This window comes from Oncorhynchus keta, chromosome 7, assembly GCF_023373465.1.
Source record: "Oncorhynchus keta strain PuntledgeMale-10-30-2019 chromosome 7, Oket_V2, whole genome shotgun sequence".
In the NCBI taxonomy this organism is placed as follows: Eukaryota; Metazoa; Chordata; class Actinopteri; order Salmoniformes; family Salmonidae; genus Oncorhynchus; species Oncorhynchus keta.
This window is the reverse complement of record NC_068427.1, coordinates 35,014,239-35,031,373: the sequence shown is the minus strand read 5'-3', so window position 1 is coordinate 35,031,373 and position 17,135 is coordinate 35,014,239. Positions and strand designations below refer to the sequence as shown.

The following is a 17,135-nucleotide window of genomic DNA, read 5'->3' as shown; positions in this document are numbered from 1 at the left end:
TAACCCCCCTACATGGGACATAAACAAACACGTCTTACTGCTGCGCCATCTTGCAATTAAGAAGTTGGATTTTGTGGCCTATATACCTATGGGGATAAAGAGCACTGCCAAGGTGGAGAGAAGGACCAGGAAGATAGAAATCATTGTGGATGCTGCAGAGAGGTTTCTGGGGCTGAAATATTTCTTGGCGAAGGAGTTGTCACAAGCCGTACCACCCTCTCAGGCCCTACAGCCTGAGAAGGGAGACATGGAGATTTGAAGGAAGAACTGGGATTTTTGTTTTGTCAATGTATTATTTTTATTTGGCTGGATTTAAGTTTCCCTATTACGTATGGATTTTCTTTTAACCTTGTTTTGGTTTCAACCGGTCCAGTTGGTGGCAGCAATACACCCTTATCGGTTGTGAAATCCAAAGAAGAAGAAAAAGAGGGCGGGAGGGAGGTGTACGCAGTTACATCACGGGCAGGCCCTTGTCCCTGACGCTTTGGCGGGAGAAGCGAAAAAAACTAAGAAGTGAAGCTACCGCAGCAAAACTCAGCTTTAGCGTCATTTCAAGATATCAAACGTGTACGAATATAATTTCGAAATAGTGGAAAACGTAGCCATATTTCGTTAAATGGATCCTGATCTTTGCACCGACGAAGGCTGGACGAAAACGAAGGAGGCTGTCGCGCATTTTCGAAAACTTCTGCTGTGCTCAAAATGGTAAACACGCTACATTTAACTTGACTTATTTATTATGAAACTGGGCATGCTTGGCTGCTTGTTGCTAACTAGTTGGGGTAATTTATAATACTAGCGAGATCTAACTTACATGATTATGGTCATGTCTTTGATATACTTTGTCATTCCAGTTTAAAACTGATGAACGAACCTGTGTGCCTCGGGGTTTGTGAACATATGCTTTGCAGGTGAGTGGATGCTGTCCCTCTTGGAGTGGCTAACTTGGTAGAAGCAGATTGTTGTACTTTACTTGGCTTGTTATTTTACTATCCTGAGGTTATCAATGACTTGTGATTCTTTGTACTAACTACTAGGTCGTGTGCTGGTCCTCAGGCTGGAGAGGGATGTGTGGTGTGTCACAGTCCTGCCTGGGTGAAAGACATTCGGATCAACAGACAACTCAGCAATATCACAGAACTCTATGGCAACCTAGACTCACTGCTCAATCCCACTGGCTCCGATTACTCCGGTATGTTATTATTAGAAAATAAAAATAGCTGTATTGTCCTTTGGTTAGAATGGAAATGTTTCTACTGCTTTTCCCAACACCCCCAGATTATTATATTATAACCCCTGAACAGAGTGCAGGCTGTAATTTGTGAAAGAGTGCTGACCAATTTCATAGAATGGAATTGGGTGAAAATGTTGGCAGTCAGACGTCTACAGTGGGTGGTTCTTAAAACACAGCAGACTAACGCTAGATCCACATTCAGTGTGATGTGCACAAGCCTTAAGACAAAGGAATTACAGACAGCACTGAACTCTTCCACAACCTAGATTCACTGTTTATTCCCCCGAATGTCTGTGACTCTTCACTCAACATGATAGTTATGACTATGCTTTCACTTTGTTTCCCCTGTAGGTAGGTAGGTACAATTTGTAGGATGTAGCCTAGTGGTTAGACCGTTGGACTTGTAACCAAAAGTTTGCAAGATCGAATCTCCAGGTAAATATATTTTGTTCTGCCCCTGAACCAGGCAGTTAACCCACTGTTCCTATGCTGCCATTGAAAATAATAATTTGTTCTTAACTACTTGGCTATTTAAATAAAAGTTAAATAAATAAATAGGCGGCCAGTGTGGTGCAATACACTTTAGTAAACTATTAACAAAATATACTGTATTTACAAAATAATACATACAGGAGCAGTCAGAATTGTACGTCAGGATGCATAACTACAACGGGTTGTGCACGCTGATGTACAATTCTGACTGCTCCCATATGTATTCCTTTGTAAATATATTCCATTTTATTACCTGCCATTTAGGAGCCTACCTTTCCACTGCCCTCATCTCACCTGTGATTATTATTCCTTAACAAAGGTAGGCCTGTATCCCTTAGCATTAAGCACAAATGGAAGTATTACCATGTATTGCCTCTCCCCCCCCCCCCTCCCATCATAATCCCTGTTAATGACAGTAATGATGCAATGCCATTATGTATGGTGGTGTTTAGCTTCTATACTTGAGCTCTAACAAACGGGTGATGTTCATGTTCTCGCAGTGGTAGAGGAACACTGACGGGCAGCTACATGCCCCTCTGGGTCACCAAATTAGATACTAGCTAGCTTGCTAGGCAGAACAGGCTGGATGTGTGACAAGCAAGGTCGCGTGAATGAATGCAGCGCAGACAACCAAACACAACCACGGGTGAATCTAGTGGAATACAAATTGTGCTGTGACAAGGAAAGAAAACATTATAGTGCTACCTTACCGCTTGCTTTCACATATGCCATTATAGTCTCTGTCCTTAGCTTAGGTGAGACGTTTTGATGTGTGGTTTCAGTTTGTCCTACCAGTATTTTTCTCTTTCCTGTACTATTTTCAGATGCCCTTCCCATTACACCACCAGCACAGTCTGATAAATCTGTCTTAAAGCACAAGAAGAACTTCAAGATCTGGTTTAGTCCCCGCAGCCGCAAGGTGCGCTGCCGGGTAGAGAAGCCTGCGGTTGTGCCTCTCCCGGAGGCTGGGAGTGGGACTGTGAAAGCTGCTCCAAGACATCCTGAGACACTACCTGAGTCTAAAGGCAAAGACCTGTCTGTCTTCAACTTCAACTCCTCCTCCCAAGACTCTGGCTCCTCCTCTCCTCAAAGGGCGACTAACTATGAAAAGAAGAAACCGACTAAGAAGACGAGAAATGGTGGTGGTGTCAGGAAGCCTGCAGCTGGGGGTGGGCAGAAACCAACCAAGCATGAAGAAACCAAGCAGAATGTCAAGACACAGAGGCTGGAGGCAGTCAACCAGCAGTGGGGCTTTGGCGGAGCGAGAGAAGGAGATGTCGGAGAGGAAGAAGAGCAGGTCACTGCAGAGGGAGAGCACAGGTCTAGTAAAAGAGTTTCCTTCCAAAGTCCAGCCACCTTGCCTGCCACTGCGGAGTCTCAGACGGAGGATCTCCCTCAGGGGAACACCATAATCCTCAGCCCCAGCAGAAGCATCCTGAAGGTGGTTCAGCCAGGAGAGAACGTCCCACTCTCTGAGGACCAGGACGGTCCAAGCCCACACACCACCCCTTCTCAGCTGGATAAGATATCTGCAAAGCAGCACTCCAAACCAGATGAAGAAATGACTAAAAAGCCTGACCTGCCCTCCCCTCCTAAGCGCACTCCCAAAAGATTCTGTGTGGAAGCTAAAAACATCTCACAGTGTACCCCAAAGAAACCCAAGGCATCTCCTGGCCAGGGTAGACGTCCGGCAGTGGACAGGGTTGTACTCCCAGCCATGCATACCTCGCCCTCCCCCGCTGCCAGCCCCAGACAGGGTCGAACCTCCACCAGCACCAGGATATCCAGAGAAGGAGAGCAGCAGTGGGGCAGTAGTCTGTGTTCCCCCGCCCCCCTGGGGAAGAGATCCCCGGGCAGACTGTCACAGAACAGCCCAGCGGTAGTGAAGAGAAACCACAAGGGGGAGACACCCCTACACCTGGCAGCAATAAAGGTGAGATAAACATGACTTGGGTCACAGGCTCAGGGTCAGTTGTTAGAGACATGTCAAATTGTAGCAGCTGATCCCAGACCTGCTGCTATTATCAATCATTCACAGCGTTGGGACATTGATTACCTCGGGAGGATCCATGCAGGGATTACAGCAGTGTTTACAGGGCTTATGTTAAGCTCCCTGCTATTCTCCCAGGGCTGGGAAGGGAATGCTTGTCTGATCAGTAAAGAGTAGTGCTATGGGCCATGAGAGAACCACACTGCACAACCAGGTAGATTTATATATTCCGATTTAAGCTAGATTCACAACAAGGCACCCAGAACCTTAAACTACAATAGTAACATAACCTTAAACTACAATAGTAACATAACCTGGGGAGACTATCTCTTTGATTGTATTACTGTCTGCTTCCCAAATGGTACCCTATACCGATGTAAAAGTCCTGCACTATATAGGTCTTAGGTTGCCATTTGGGACACACACTGGTTGTGTGAAGTGCTTCTTCTCATGTCTCTAGTAACTGACTCTGTACCTGTGAACCTGATTGATGATCAGTGCATGCCCCATGATGCCTGTGTAGGATCAGATGCTGTGTTTGGAGTACATGTTGACATGTCTCTAACACCTGACCCTAGACATGTGGCCTGATGCATCTTTGTGAACCTCACAGAGTAATTGATTGATCATAGCAGCTGGTCTAAGATGATTTTGGATCAGCCAATGTGTTTGAATGGCATGTTCATATCTTTTACAACTGACCCTAAACCTGTGGCCTGTCTCCTCTCTCTGTCACCCCTGCAGGGTGATGTGGAGACCGTGAAGGAGCTCCTAGACCAAGGGGCTGACCCCAACCTGAAAGACAATGCTGGATGGACACCGCTGGTGAGTAAAGCCTTGTCTCCTCAGTCTCTCCTTGTCTAGACAGCAAATACATCCAATCATATACATCAAGGGACAGATAGGAATACAGGGCAGCGGTGTCAAACTCATTTTGTCCCGGGGGCTGCATTCGGTCCGGAAGGCCTCATTGAAAACTGGTTGTATTTCCTTGCCGTCAAAGTTTGATTTCGAAATTTCCGATGCTCCCTGACTATCTAGCTTTCATTTCAGTCATTTTTAGCGGGTTTGACACAAACTTTATGAATGTAGGTCCATTGTCATTTCTACACAGTTTTAATTTGGTTTTAGTCATTTTAAAGTATATTGTGTTCGTTCCTCCCCAACACCTTTTGTACAAATCTTTACTCAAACTACCGTCGGCCGGATTCGACCCCTTCATACGGGCTTCATGTTTGCCACCCCTGATTTACATGTTGGTATAGCATGCCAGTCTTTAACTTTGCCCTGCCTGATAGAAGCGCTGTTATACGTATGCATACAGTATTACAAATCTATGACTTTTGGCATTTTTAAAGGGATACTTAGACATTTTTGCAAATTGCCCAATTATCTACTTTTCCAGAGTCCAATCAACTTGTGGAAACCATTTTTGTTTTTCTGTGTTCAATTTGAAGGAAGTTAGTGGTAGTTTTGTGAGCCAATGCTAACTAGCGTTAGCATAATGATGAAGTCTATGGGTATCTTATTGCGCTAGTGCTAGTTAACAAGTTCCTTCAAACTGCATGCAGAGACACAGAATTGGTATCCACGAGTTCCACTGACTCAAAATTCCGAAGTATCCCTTTAACAGCCTCATTGAATATTCAATGTCATCAGTGCTAGTATGTATTACATAGTAATAGAAGACCGTATGCAAGAGGAAGGATGCAGTTACTGTATAATATATGTAATAACGGTGCTCCTGTGTTACAGCACGAGGCATGTAACCTGGGCCACCTGGGTGTAGTGGAGGTGTTGGTGGAGAGGGGAGGCGTGCTGTTGAACACACCAGGCTACAAGAACGATTCTCCTCTACACGACGCTGTCAGGAACGGACATACTGGCATCGCCATGCTACTGCTGCAGCACGGGGCTTCACAGAGCGTCTTGTGAGTATGATTGAATTTATGTATTATTTTTTAGCCACTCTTGTGGCCCATCCCACATGGCATTTTTCACATTAATATGGTAGAGCATATTGTGAGTATGGAAGAATGCACACTGATATCCGCAGCGAAACCCTTAGTCACATACAATGGGGCAAAAAAGTATTCAGTCAGCCACCAATTGTGCAAGTTCTCCCACTTAAAAAGATGAGAGAGGCCTGTAATTTTCATCATAGCTACACTTCAACTATGATGGACAAAATGAAGAAAAAAAATCCAGAAAATCACACTGTAGGATTTTTAATGAATTTATTTGCAAATTATGGTGGAAAATAAGTATTTGGTCAATAACAAAAGTTTATCTCTATACTTTGTTATATACCCTTTATTGGCAATGACAGAGGTCAAACGTTTTCTGTAAGTCTTCACAAGGTTTTCACACACTGTTGCTGGTATTTTGTCCCATTCCTCCATGCAGATCTCCTCTAGAGCAGTGATGTTTTGGGGCTGTTGCTGGGCAACACGGACTTTCAACTCCCTCCAAAGATTTTCTATGGGGTTGAGATCTGGAGGCTGGCTAGGCCACTCCAAGACCTTGAAATGCTTCTTACGAAGCCACTCCTTCGTTGCCCGGGCGGTGTGTTTGGGATCGTTGTCATGCTGAAAGACCTAGCCACGTTTCATCTTCAATGCCCTTGCTGATGGAAGGAGGTTTTCACTCAAAATCCCACGATACATGGCCCCATTCATTCTTTCCTTTACACGGATCAGTCGTCCTGGTCCCTTTGCAGAAAAACAGCCCCAAAGCATGATGTTTCCACCCCCATGCTTCACAGTAGGTATGGTGTTCTTTGGATGCAACTCAGCATTCTTTGTCCTCCAAACACGACGAGTTGAGTTTTTACCAAAAAGTTATATTTTGGTTTCATCTGACCATATGACAAATGCTCTCTAGCATACTTCAGACGGGCCTGGACATGTACTGGCTAAAGCAGGGGGACACGTCTGGCACTACAGGATTTGAGTCCCTGGTGGCATAGTGCGTTACTGATGGTAGGCTTTGTTACTTTGGTCCCAGCTCTCTGCAGGTCATTTACTAGGTCCCCCCGTGTGGTTCTGGGATTTTTGCTCACCGTTCTTGTGATCATTTTGACCCCACAGGGGTGACATCTTGCGTGGAGCCCCAGATCGAAGGAGATTATCATTGGTCTTGTATGTCTTCCATTTCCTAATAATTGCTCCCACAGTTGATTTCTTCAAACCAAGCTGCTTACCTATTGCAGATTCAGTCTTCCCAGCCTGGTGCAGGTCTACAATTTTGTTTCTGGTTTGACAGCTCTTTGGTCTTGGCCATAGTGGAGTTTGGAGTGTGACTGTTTAAGGTTGTGGACAGGTGTCTTTTATACTGATAACACGTTCAAACAGGTGCCATTAATACAGGTAACGAGTGGAGGACAGAGGAGCCTCTTAAAGATGAAGTTACAGGTCTGTGAGAGCCAGAAATCTTGCTTGTTTGTAGGTGACCAAATACTTATTTTCCACCATAATTTGCAAATAAATTCATTAAAAATCCTACAGTGTGATTTTCTGGATTTTTTTTTCTCATTTTGTCTGTCATAGTTGAAGTGTACCTATGATGAAAATCACAGGCCTCTCTCATCTTTTTAAGTGGGAGAACTTGCACAATTGGTGGCTGACTAAATAGTTTTTTGCCCCACTGTATGTGACTGGTTACAGGATCTGAGGCATTTGTCGCCTCAGATGCCATTGCCCCAACTGTAGACCAGGTGTTTTTAGAGCTGCATTCCGTTTTTGTTACCTTACAAAAATGTTTAGTTTCAAACTTATACTTAATGTCAGGAACACTAAATATATGTTCTCTAAAATAGAGATGGTCTACATATTTACGAATCGATTGATATTCCCAACCATGAGTTTCCCGCCTATAAAGATCTGGGCTTTTTGATTGTCGATTAAAAAAACATGCTGGGGAGCTATAGTACAATAATCGGTACCGGCGTTGAAAAATCATAATCGGTCGACCTCTAGTCTTAACATCAGACAGGATGCTATTGTCTCCTTCAATCCTTGCAATGGCTACTGCTATAGGTTTCAGGAGTTTCAGGCTGCTTACCACTCTCTCCCAAAATGCATCATCCAGGAGGATCCTCTTGATGGGGCAGACTGTGATATGGCCATTTCTTAGTGAGACTCCTTCCCCTCCGGGAGACTGTCAAACATATTGACAACACCACCCCAACGGGTGTTGCTGGGCAGCTTCAATATGGTGCTATTATTCTTCTCACTTTGCTTGTTGAGGTATTGCTATAAATTGATGACCCTTCACATACTTAATAATTTCCTTGGCTCTCTTGTAGAGTGTATCCATTGTTTTCATTGGCATGATGTACTTGAGGAGCAGATTCAATGCATGAGCAACACAGCCAATGGGTGTGATGTGAGGATAGGACTACTCCACTTTACACCAAGCAGCCTTCATTTTCGCAGCATTGTCTGTCACCAGTGCAAATACCTTCTGTGGTCCAAGGTCATTGATGACTGCCTTCAGCTCATCTGCAATGTAGAGACCGGTGTGTCTGTTGTCCCTTGTGTCTGTGCTCTTGTAGAATACTGGTTGAGGGGTGGAGATGATGTAGTTAATTATTCCTTGCCCACGAACATTAGGCCACCCATCAGAGATCATTACAATACAGTCTGCTTTCTCAATGATTTGCCACACCTTCACTTAAACTCTGAACTCTACATCCAGCAAATGAGTAGATAAAGCATGTCTGGTTGGAGGGGTGTATGCTGGGCAAATAACATTCAGAAATCTCTTCCAATACACATTGCCTGTGAGCATCAGAGGTGAACCATTTGTATACATTCATCAGCATTTCTCTGACTACGTTCCTCCATTGAGTAAAAAAACCTTCTGATTCCAGAAGGACCATGAGCTGTTGCTATCGATAAGGTGTCCGATTCATCATTTTCACTTCGAATAGAAGTAGAGGGACTTTTGTCCAGAGGCTGCTTGTTATGAGTGCTGAGGGAACTTTATGCTCTTGGCCAGATGATTCTGCATCTTTGTTGCATTCTTCACATTTTATTTTGAATATTATTTGCAAATGTACACAGCTTTTCCTTCTACATTAGCTGCAGTGAAATCTTTCCAAACGTCAGATAGTGCCCGTGGCATTTTCCTGTTAAGATTTTTTTAAATGAGTAAAACAAATACAATTCCATGAACAGATAAATGGTTAAGCAGTTAGATTAAACAACTCCTTTGTAAGATACATTTTTTTAAATGAAACATGTATGGAAACAGGAGAATTAACACTCCTCAGTTAGCAGACTCAAGCAAGCTAAAACCCACATGGTAGCAAAAACTATCAGAAATTGATAAAAGTTTGAAATGATTTAAACATACTTTGCTGTAGGCTACTATATACTAGTTTAAAAAAATATATGTAATCTCATATAAAATATATTCACCCCACCTGGTATTGTAATAAAAACTTACCAGAAAGCATGTACTCCTTGGCGCAGTCCATGTAGTAGTGTGGGCTCCATAGTATCTCATTAGTGTGCAAGTCCTGGAGAATCAGCTGTACATATGATGGAAGAATGCACTGTGCATGCAGAGGGTTGCAATTCCATTGAATTGGGGATAGTGTAGCTAAATATGCCGTAATACCTAGAATTGCCTTATGTGTATCCTACAAAAAAAGGTTCTCTGCTATAAGCTAAACTTTTTGATGAATTTAAGCAAAGTTCCCAAATTCCAGGGCTTAACTTCCCAACCCTTTGCCACCCTATGTACCATTTACAAATACCATGAGTTAATTTTTCATGATCTGCGGTACCGGACAGCCGGAGTCACAATTCTAGTTGGACAGCCGGACACTGATTGGTTGTTTGATGGTCAAGTGGTTTGACCTCATTGGGCAGGTTGGCTTAGAATACATCAGCCAGTGGGGTGGGAAGGTGCTGGTGTGTGTGTGTGTGTGTGTGTGTGAGGACACTCTCATATTATTTGATGCTGATAAGGTGGCGGTCGTTAACTGAGTGTTGAAGGAACAATTACCTATATATTCTCCCCTTCTATCTTCTCTCTCCTTCAATTTCTTTTTTCGCCCTCTGTCTTTTCTCTCTCACCTTCCCTTCTCTCTTCCCCACTGCTCAGCATGTTGATGCGCTGTAGTGGGTGGTGCCCGGGGCCTTGGCGACGGAGGTTAGCAACAGCAGATTTACTCAAGTTTACCCTGCCTGCCTGCTAGTCGTCTGCAAGGCAAAAGAGACAATCTGTCATGATGCCACAAGACAAGTGCAACCCTTCCCTGTCACACACTATCAATGAATTTAGTCTACACAAACACACACACAGGGATGATCACACACTGCCTCAGTCTGGTATAACTAATCTTTCGGGGACAGACCCACAATTCAGTCCCACTCAAAATCCTGTTTTCCCTAACCATTGCCCTAACTCTATCATTAACCCCAAAACCAAATTCTACTCTAAATCCGTAGAAAAATAATTTGACCTTGTGGGGACGAACAAAATGGGAGAAATGCATAAAGGTCTCATGCAGCCTTTAAAAAAAAAATCTCAATATCAAATATTTTCTGTGTGACAATTAAGTACCTTACTGTCATAGTTTTCAATTAAAATCGTCAAAAATTAACAAAAATAGCTTCTTAGCAAAGAGCAATTTCTCAAGCAAGAATTTTGTGAGTGGGGAGGGGAAACAGAACTAGCTGTTATGGGCAGAGGTTTGGGAACTCTTTCTTATTGGTCTAACTCATTTACCACCTGGTGATGTCACCACTCAACTCAAACCAACTCAAACAGGCAGTAATGTTAGGCAGTTTTTTCAAACTGCTATTACACTAAAATGGTATTATCCTAATATTTCACCATTTCACAGTATTATTCCAACCTCATTGTAGACGGGCAGAGATGCATACAGTTGAAGTGGGAAGTTTACATACACTTAGGTTGGAGTCATTAAAGCTTGTTTTTCAACCACACCACAAATTTATTGTTAACAAACTAGTTTTGGCAAGTCTGTTTAGACATCAACTTTGCATGACACAAGTAATTTTTCCAACAATTGTTTACAGACAGATAATTTCACTTATAATTCACTGCATCACAATTCCAGTGTGTCAGAAGTTACCGTACACTAAGTTGACTGTGCCTTTAAACAGCTTGGAAAATTCCAGAAAATGTCATGGCGTTAGAAGCTTCTGATAGGCTAAATGAGATAATATGAGTCAATTGGAGGTGTACTTGTGGATGTATTTCAAGGCCTTCCTTCAAACTCTGTGCCTCTGCTTGACATCATGGGGAAATCAGCCAAGACCTCAGGAAAAACAATTGTAGACCTCCACAGTCTGGTTCATCCTTGGGAGAAATTTCCAAATGCCTGAAGGTACCACGTTCATCTGTACAAAAAACAGTACGCAAGTATAAACACCATGGGACCACGCAGCCGTCATACCGCTCAGGAAGGAGAAGCATTCTGTCTCCTCGAGATGAACGTACTTTGGTGTGAAAAGTGCAAATCATTTCCAGAACAACAGCAAAGGACCTTGTGAAGATGACCAAGGAAATAAGTCTTATATCGACATAACCTGAAAGGTCTCTCAGCAAGGAAGAAGCCACTGCTCCAAAACCGCCATAGAAAAGACAGACTACGGTTTGCAACTGCACATGGTGACAAAGATTGTACTTTTTGGAGAAATGTCCTCTGGTCTGATGAAACAAAAATAGAACTGTTTGGCCATAATGATCATTGTGTTTGGAGGAAAAATGGGGAGGCTTGGAAGCCAAAGAACACCATCCCAACCATGAAGGACAGTGCTCTTCACAAAATAGATAGCTGCATGAGGATGTAAAATTATGTGGATATATTGAAGCAACATCTCAAGACATCAGTCAGGTAGTTCAAGCTTGGTTGCAAATGGGTCTTCCAAATGGACAATGACCCCAAGCATCCTTACAAAGTTGTGGCAAAATGGCTTAAGGACAACAAAGTCAAGGTATTGGAGTGGCCATCACAAAGCCCTGACCTTAATCCTATAGAAAATTTGTGGGCAGAACTGAAAAAGTATGTGCGAGCAAGGAGGCCAACAAACCTGACTCAGTTACACCAGCTCTGTCAGGAGGAATGGGCCAAAAGTCAGCCAACTTATTGTGGGAAGCTTGTGGAAGGCTACCCGTAACGTTTGACCCAAGTTAAACAATTTAAAGGCAATGCTACCAAATACTAATTGAGTGTATGTAAACTTCTGACCCACTGGGAATTGGATGAAATAAATAAAAGCTGAAATAAATCATTCTCTACTATTATTCTGACATTTCACATTCTTAAAATAAAGATCCTAACTGACGTAAAACATGGCATTTTTACTCTGATTAAATGTCAGGAGTTGTGAAACTGAGTTTTAAATGTATTTGGCTAAGGTGTATGTAAACTTCCCACTTCATACATACATGCATGCAGTAGCAAGAAAAAGTATTTGAACCCTTTGGAATATTTCTGCATAAATTGGTCATCAAATTTGATCTGATCTTCATCTAGGTCACAACAGCAGACAAACACATTCTGCTTAAACTAATAAAACACAAACAATTATATGTTTTCATATCTTTATTGAACACACCGTGTAAACATTCACAGTGCAGGGTGGGAAAAGTATGTGAGTCCTTGGATTTCTAACTGGTTCACCCTCCTTTTGGCAACAATAACCTCAACCAAATGTTTTCTGTAGTTGCGGATCAGACCTGCACAACGGTCAGGAGGAGTTTTGTACCATTCCTCTTTACAAAACTGTTTCAGTTCAGCAATATTCTGTTGATTTTCTTCTGTGTTTTGGGTCGTTGTCCTGTTGACTTTCAATTGGCGGGCAGATAGCCCAACATTCTCCTGCAAAATGTCTTGATAAACTTGGGAAATCATTTTTCTGTTGACTATAACAAGCAGTCCAGGCCCTGAGGCAGTAAAGCAGCTCCAAAACATGATGCTCCCTCCACCATACTTTACAGTTGGGATGAGGTTTTTATGTTGGTGTGCTTTGCCTTTTTTTTTTTTTCACACAATGTTGTGTGTTCCTTCCAAACAACTCAACTGTAGTTTTTAAATATTTGGTAGTAGCACTGTGTATGTACCTATGTATGTATGTATGTATGTACATACATACATACATACATACATACATACATACATACATACATACATACATACATACATACATACATACATACATACATAAACTCAGCAAAAAAAGAAATGTCCTCTCACTGTCAACTGCTTTTATTTTTAGCAAAATTAACATTTGTATGAACATAAGATTCAACAACTGAGACATAAACTGAACAAGTTCCACAGACATGTGACTAACAGAAATTGAATAATGTGTCCCTGTACAAAGGAGGGGTCAAAATTAAAAGTAATAGTCAGTATCTGGTGTGGCCACCAGCTGCATTAAGTACTGCGGTGCATCTCCTCATGTACTGCACCAGATTTGCCAGTTCTTGCTGTGTGATGTTACCCCACTCTTCCACCAAGGCACCTGCAAGTTCCCGGACATTTCTGGGGGGAATGGCCCTAGCCCTCACCCGCCGATCCAACAGGTCCCAGACGTGCTCACTGGGATTGAGATCAGGGCTCTTTGCTGGCCATGGCAGAACAGATATTCCTGTCTTGCAGGAAATCATGCACAGAACGAGCAGTATGGCTGGTGCCATTGTTATTCTGGAGGGTCATGTAAGGATGAGCCTGCAGGAAGGGTACTACATGAGGGAGTAGGATGTCTTCCCTGTAACGCACAGCGTTGAGATTGCCTGCAGTGACAACAAACTCAGTCCGATGATGCTGTGATGGCCCCTCCACCTCCAAATCGATCCCTCTCCAGACAACAGGCCTCGGTGTAACGCTCATTCCTTCAACGAAAACCGCGACTCGTCAGTGAAGAACACTTTTTGACAGTCCTGTCTGATCCAGTGACTGTGGGTTTGTGCCCATAGACAATGTTGTTGCTGGTGTAATAGCCTTTCTCAGCCTATTGCGGACAGTCTGAGCACTGGCGGAGGGATTTTGCGTTCCTGGTGTAACTCTGGCAATTGTTGTTGCCATCTTGTACCTGTCCTGCAGATGTGATGTTCGGATGTACCTGATCCTGTGCAGGTGTTGTTACACGTGGTCTGCCACTGCGAGGACAATCAGCTGTCCGTCCTGTCTCACAGTACGGACATTGCAATTTATTGCCCAGGCCACATCTGCAGTCCTCATGCCTCCTTGCAGCATGCCTAAGGTACGTTCATGCAGATGAGCAGGGACCCTGGGCATCTTTCTTTTGGTGTTTTTCAGAATCAGTGGAAAGGCCTCTTTATTGTCCTAAGTTTTCATAACTGTGACCTTAATTGCCTCTGTAAGCTGTTAGTGTCTTAACGACCGTTCCACAGGTACATGTTCATTAATTGTTTATGGTTCATTGAACAAGCATTGGAAACAGTGTTTAAACTCTTTGCAATGAAGATCTGTGAAGTTATTTGGAATTTTACGAATTTTACGAATTATCTTTGAAAGACCGGCTCCTGAAAAAGGGATTACATTTTTTATTTTTATGAGTCTACATGCATACATTACCAGTGAAACGTTTGGGGACACCTTCTCATTCAAGAGTTTTTCTTTATTTTTACTATTGTGGAATAATAGTGAAGACATCAAAACCATGAAATAACACATACGGAATCATATAGTAACCAAATAAGTGTTAAACAAATATATTTGAGATTCTTTAAAGTAGCCACTCTTTGCCTTGACAGCTTTGCACACTCTTGGCATTCTCTCAACCAGCTTCATGAGGAATGTTTTAACAATAGTCTTGAATGAGTACTCTCATATGCTGTGCACTTGTTGGCTGCTTTTCCTTCACTCTGCGCTCCAACTCCTCCCAAACCATCTCAATTGGGTTGAGGTCAGGTCTTTTGATGCAGCACTCCCTCACTCTCCTTGGTCAAATAGCCCTTACACAGCCTGGAGGTGTGTTCTGGGTCATTGTCCCGTTGACAAACAAATGATACTCCCACAAAGCACAAACCAGATGGGATGGCATATCGCTGCAGAATGTTGTGGTTGCCATGCTGGTTAAGTGTGCCTTGATTTCTAAATAGATCACTGACAATTTCACCCGCAAAGCACCATCACACTACCTCCATGCTTCATGGTGGGAACCACACATGCAGAGATCATCCGTTCACCAACTCTGTCTCACAAAGACATGGCGGTTGGAACCAAAAATCTCAAATTTGGACTCATCAGACCAAAGGACAGATTAAACAGACCGCTCGAAACATTCAGCTTGTCAATTCTTCTTACAAAAACAAGTCGTGATGAAGTCAATCTCTCTTCTACTTTGAGCCATGTGAGATTGACATGCATATCATTGTTAGCTTCCGGTATACTTTTAATGGCCAGCCGTGCTGCCCTGCTCTGAGCCAATTATAATTTTCCTAAATCCCTCTTTGTGGCACCTTACAACATGACTGAACAGTAGTCCAGGTGCGTCAACTAGGGCCTGTATGAACTGCCTTGTTGATAGCGTTAAGAAGGCAGAGAAGCGGTTTATTATGGACAAACTTCTCCCAATCTTAGCTAATGTTGTATCAATATGTTTTGACCATGACACTTTACAATCCAGGGATACTCCAAGAAGTTTAGTCACCTCAACTTGCTCAATTTCCACATTATTCTTGACAAGATTTGGTTGAGGTTTAGGGTTTAGTGAATGGTTTGTCCCAAATTACAATGCTTTTAGTTTTTGATTGCATTCTGGGTTAAACTTGCAAGCCCTACACAGCAGGGCAGTATTCAATATAAAAAGGCATAACCAAAACAAAACATGAGAGATGTAGATTTTTTTTGGTGCAGAAAAATGTGAGAAACAAGGCACTCCCAGACAGACACAATGTTTTTTTGGCTTTCACAGCTGATCGCTTCGCTTTCCCAGCTGCACTGAGAACTACACAGAGCCATGCATCGGGTGTTTCTGGTTCCTCTTCTGTATGCCATCGTCTTGGCTTGGATCCTCACACATCATATATGTATCATGATCAATAAAAGATGATCTCAATGGGGTATTTACTTACAGATATAACAACTGACAAAACATCTGGCCTATTCATTTATAGCAAGGTTTGTCTTATGTAGATGGAGGAAGTTTGAGAATTCATTTTTGTAAAAATAAAATGGACAACACTGTGCAACTACTGTACTCTGCATTCAGATCTGAATTGATAAATTAATGCATTTTCCCTTATCAGTATGAAAGGCTTGGTTTCAGTGGTTACCCACACCCCTTAGATACACACACTACACCACCTACCCAATGCAATTTTCCATGCTTTTCATATCCTTTCACTGGGAATGTGTGTGTGTGTCTTCGTACATGTTCGCGTCTGCAGTATTTGTGTGTCTATCTGTGTGTTTGGGGGGGTGTTATGAATCCAATTGAAATATTTTATGGACCAGTGGACCTATTAATTGTCCCCCAGGTGTTATCTTTGCTGACGCCTAATCTTTATGCACCAACCTGTTCTGCTTCTCCTCCCTCTTCCCCTCCTTTTTCTCATCCCTTCCTTCCCCTCCTCCAGGAACGTGCTGTTTCACTTTGTCTTCTGTGTCTCAGTGTATCGCGCTGCATTGCTGTTCACTGGATCCACATAGCCCTATGTCAATCCATGCACTAATATATTGTATCATATTGTCACTGATGAGTGACTTTGTTACCATCCATGTCTGTATAACCCTAATCTTAGCACCCAGAATGATGCATTGCTGTTCGGCTGCGAGATGGTACTAGTCTGTGTATCTGGATACCCAGACAGTTTTGACATGGTTCAGGTTTGTGACGGAGACAGTCTGTATCTCTATCTAACAGGAATATGTTTGGCCTTCGCCCTGTGGACTATGCCGTGAGCCCAGAGATGCAGGCAATCCTTCTGGCAGCCTCTGAAGGACCCCACCCAGTCAACTCACCTCTCAGTCCTTCACCCAGCCTCAATAAGGTATGCCCATCAGCCCATCATTGTTCTCACACAAAAGCAATGTTACATCAACCATTACCTTCTAGCTCTGCGTTAACTTATTCCAAATTATACGACTACGGAAAGAGCAGGAAGTTGTTTTATTTTATACCTTTTTTATTTATTATATACAGTAAGTTGCAAGAGGGCAACAACATATAAAATCTGTCATTTAAAACCCATGGTGTGTGTCTATGTTCTGTTACAGGCCAGTGAAGGTGTGAGGCTGGAGGAACAGGCAGTTGTACTGGGTAGTAAACTGTCCCAGTCCCAACAGACCCGGCTGGCCAAACTGGGACATCTCCTGGGAGGAAAGAGGGCAGACGCCTTCTCCTGCTCTGGTAACTTACCTGTCCACTATACCTGTACCCATCAACCTGTACACTGCCACCTGCT

At 42.9% G+C, this 17,135-nt stretch overlaps 1 protein-coding gene across 2 annotated transcripts in view; it reads left to right on the top strand.

Moving 5' to 3' along the window:
* The first annotated feature begins 445 nt into the window (after positions 1–445).
* Positions 446–17,135, top strand: part of bard1 (BRCA1 associated RING domain 1) — a 32,734-nt gene continuing 16,044 nt past the window's right edge. The window contains exons 1-8 of one of the 2 annotated variants that reach the window (XM_035773999.2): positions 447–705; positions 855–911; positions 1,038–1,192; positions 2,551–3,659; positions 4,461–4,541; positions 5,472–5,647; positions 16,595–16,721; positions 16,948–17,080. In XM_035773999.2, coding sequence (XP_035629892.1) covers positions 617–705; positions 855–911; positions 1,038–1,192; positions 2,551–3,659; positions 4,461–4,541; positions 5,472–5,647; positions 16,595–16,721; positions 16,948–17,080 — 1,927 coding nt within the window. In that variant the 5' untranslated portion in view covers positions 447–616. Of the gene's footprint in view, positions 706–854; positions 912–1,037; positions 1,193–2,550; positions 3,660–4,460; positions 4,542–5,471; positions 5,648–16,594; positions 16,722–16,947; positions 17,081–17,135 lie in introns of both variants that reach the window. The other variant, XM_035774000.2, reaches the window with a different exon arrangement.